At 32.2% G+C, this 2,634-nt stretch overlaps 1 protein-coding gene across 1 annotated transcript; it reads right to left on the bottom strand.

The window, feature by feature from the left end:
• Positions 1 to 404: 404 nt before the first annotated feature.
• LOC108481556 (60S ribosomal protein L37-3-like) lies at positions 405 to 1,550 on the bottom strand. Its single transcript, XM_017784674.2, has 4 exons — positions 1,403 to 1,550; positions 1,179 to 1,314; positions 709 to 810; positions 405 to 621 (listed from the first exon to the last, which is right to left on the bottom strand). Exons 1-4 carry the CDS (start codon positions 1,403 to 1,405, stop codon positions 575 to 577), a joined length of 288 nt encoding a protein of 95 aa, XP_017640163.1. The 5' UTR covers positions 1,406 to 1,550; the 3' UTR covers positions 405 to 574.
• Positions 1,551 to 2,634: the final 1,084 nt, after the last annotated feature.

Raw genomic sequence — 2,634 nt, 5'->3', positions numbered from 1 at the left:
TCTAGTATCTACAGCGAAAGTCTATTTTTGTCAAGATTAACATGCCGATTGAATCAGCAATTGACCAAAATAAAAGAAAATCAGAAGCTGGAGAGATTTGACCATGGGCCAAAACAAAGAATGCAAGAATATATTCTAGATAACATCCCTTTCGATGCATTCCTATGATTACATTTTCATTCCTATTAGATCGGGTAAGAAACAATGGCATTTTATGGCATTTCCATTTTCAAGTACTGACGCCTAACTCAGCCTAATAGTAGAGCTTCACTAAGACACGTTCAAAATCTCTTTGGGTTTTTCCCACACTAAGTGAAAAAGAAGCACATCTCCCAATGCAATAAATAGCAAACAAGACATTTACGAAATTTGAGTAATATAAGATAATATATGGATGACATCACTACCTCACGAAGCACAAAGTATACTCAATAATCAAAATAAGTTGAAAAGATTCATAACAAAGTAAAACTTACCATTTGTAAATATTACTTGAAAAATAAAAGTAACACAGTTAATACAAACACAAAACTTGTGTTTATAGGAATCTGAAAAGAAAACACCACAATTAAACTTATGAAGCAGCTACAGCTGCCTTCTTCCTTGGAGCTGCTTCAGTACCTGCCAAGAATTTAAGCACCAACCCATTATTATACACATCGTAGTCAAACACAGACAACATACAATACAATAAGAAGTTACCATTACCTTCTCTAAAGCCAGTTTTGAATCTCCTGGGCACATGACGAAGATATCTCATGCGGCCAGTCCCGGTGGTTTTTCTTCTAATAGCCTTCATACTCCAGTTATCTGAAGCCAAAAACACAAGCCAGTAATATTGCAATGAAAATCACTGTTCAGCAGACAGAATTGATTGAAAATATAGATCGGCTAAAACTCCAACAGCTATCTTTAACCAAGCCAGGACCATCAACAATGGCTTAATATATTTTAACCCAAAATTAAAACTACAGTCAGGGCAGGAAAGATCAAATGATACAACAGGAAATATGGTTCATGATCTGTTAAACTAAAACCTAAATCAAGAAAGAAGAAAACTTTAATTTGCCAACCTTCGTCTAAGTTCAGCTAAGAAAACTAAAAACAGAGCTAAAATTACTAAAATAAATAGACTGGGGAAGGGGGAATCTAAAGCAAAGAAGCAAAAGAAAATTTACATTTTCGGATGCGGCTGGCAGGATAGCCACAAGCACCGCAACGGCTCTTTTGGAGATGGAAGCTTCGACGTCCACATCGAACGCAGAGAGTATGAGTCTTGTTCCTTCTCTTTCCAAAGCTTCCAGTTCCTTTACCCTATAAGAAAAAAAGGAATCTTCACAATCAATTTCAATTTCTTTATAAGCAACAATAACGAATAGAATCATTTCAAAAATAATAATACCATTTCTTCTGCTGGTGGTGCGGCAAAAACCCTAGAATTGTGAGGGGCTTTGTCTCTGCGGAGAGAGCTTTAACGGAAAAAGTGTTTTTAATCTAACAAATATATGAATTCCGGATTAGGGTTTTTACGGTTCCATTGTGGGGATTGGTTTTAGGCTTTCTGGTCTCCGGATTTTGGGTTCCAACAAACGATCAGACCCAAAAACCATCGTGTTGCAGCCCAATTATTATATGGATCAGACCATGTTCTAGGAAATATTTTCTTTGGGAAATTTTTATATAATTTAACAGGGTTAATATATTATTTGATATTTAATTGAGTACTTATCCTTTTTTACTAGAACACACTTGTTAAGTATTCATTATGTCACATGATGTCATTTGATTTGGTTACTGAATTAAATCTTGAACCAAATTAATGTACCAAATTGAGACAAAAAAATTTATATGTCAAATTAAACCTTGAAAAAAACTCAAATACCAAAAACTACATTAATTCAATTTAAAATGATTCGTATGAAAATAGTAAAATTTAAATTTTAAAAGAAATAAATTAAAATTAAAATTAATTACTCGGATCATATCAATCACATAAAATGCTTAAATGTAAGGATTATATATATATGATGGTCGTGATTAAGCCACCACTTGGCACGCGCTGGATGTTTACGTACACTTAAAAAGGGGAGTAAGAAATGGCAAATTTGGGTATCATCATCAGCTTGTGTGGATGACAAAACACAGCTTAGCCAATAGCCAAGGACCATAATTGCTGCTTAACTAACAAACTAAGGGCTGATATTTAAAAACATACTTTAATGTTGATCTAACTCCATACAACCCCTTTTGTTGGTTGGCTAAACCTAATCATTTTTCTTAAATATTTAAGTCCTAATCTAATTTAGTGCCTAATGCATATCCCAATTACTAACCAGTAATATAAGGGTGGAATTCACTTATATTGGTGTTAATTTGTAGAAGTTTTACATTTTTTTTTTGTAAGTTTCTATACGATTAATATTTTAATAATTCAGCTTACATGTAGTTATTTATGTAGATTATACATATCAAGTTTAGCATAAATTAAAATTTGTTAACTATTTGTTTTATCTAAAAATAATTAGTCACTAAATATATATTAATATAGACAATATTTTAAATTGATATGATAGAGATATTTGATAAATTCAAAAATTTGCATACATGACAAGTTAAAATATCTTAATGATTTCA

Source organism: Gossypium arboreum, chromosome 7, assembly GCF_025698485.1.
Source record: "Gossypium arboreum isolate Shixiya-1 chromosome 7, ASM2569848v2, whole genome shotgun sequence".
In the NCBI taxonomy this organism is placed as follows: Eukaryota; Viridiplantae; Streptophyta; class Magnoliopsida; order Malvales; family Malvaceae; genus Gossypium; species Gossypium arboreum.
The sequence above is the reverse complement of the archived record's forward strand: the minus strand, read 5'-3'. Positions and strand labels throughout refer to the sequence as shown.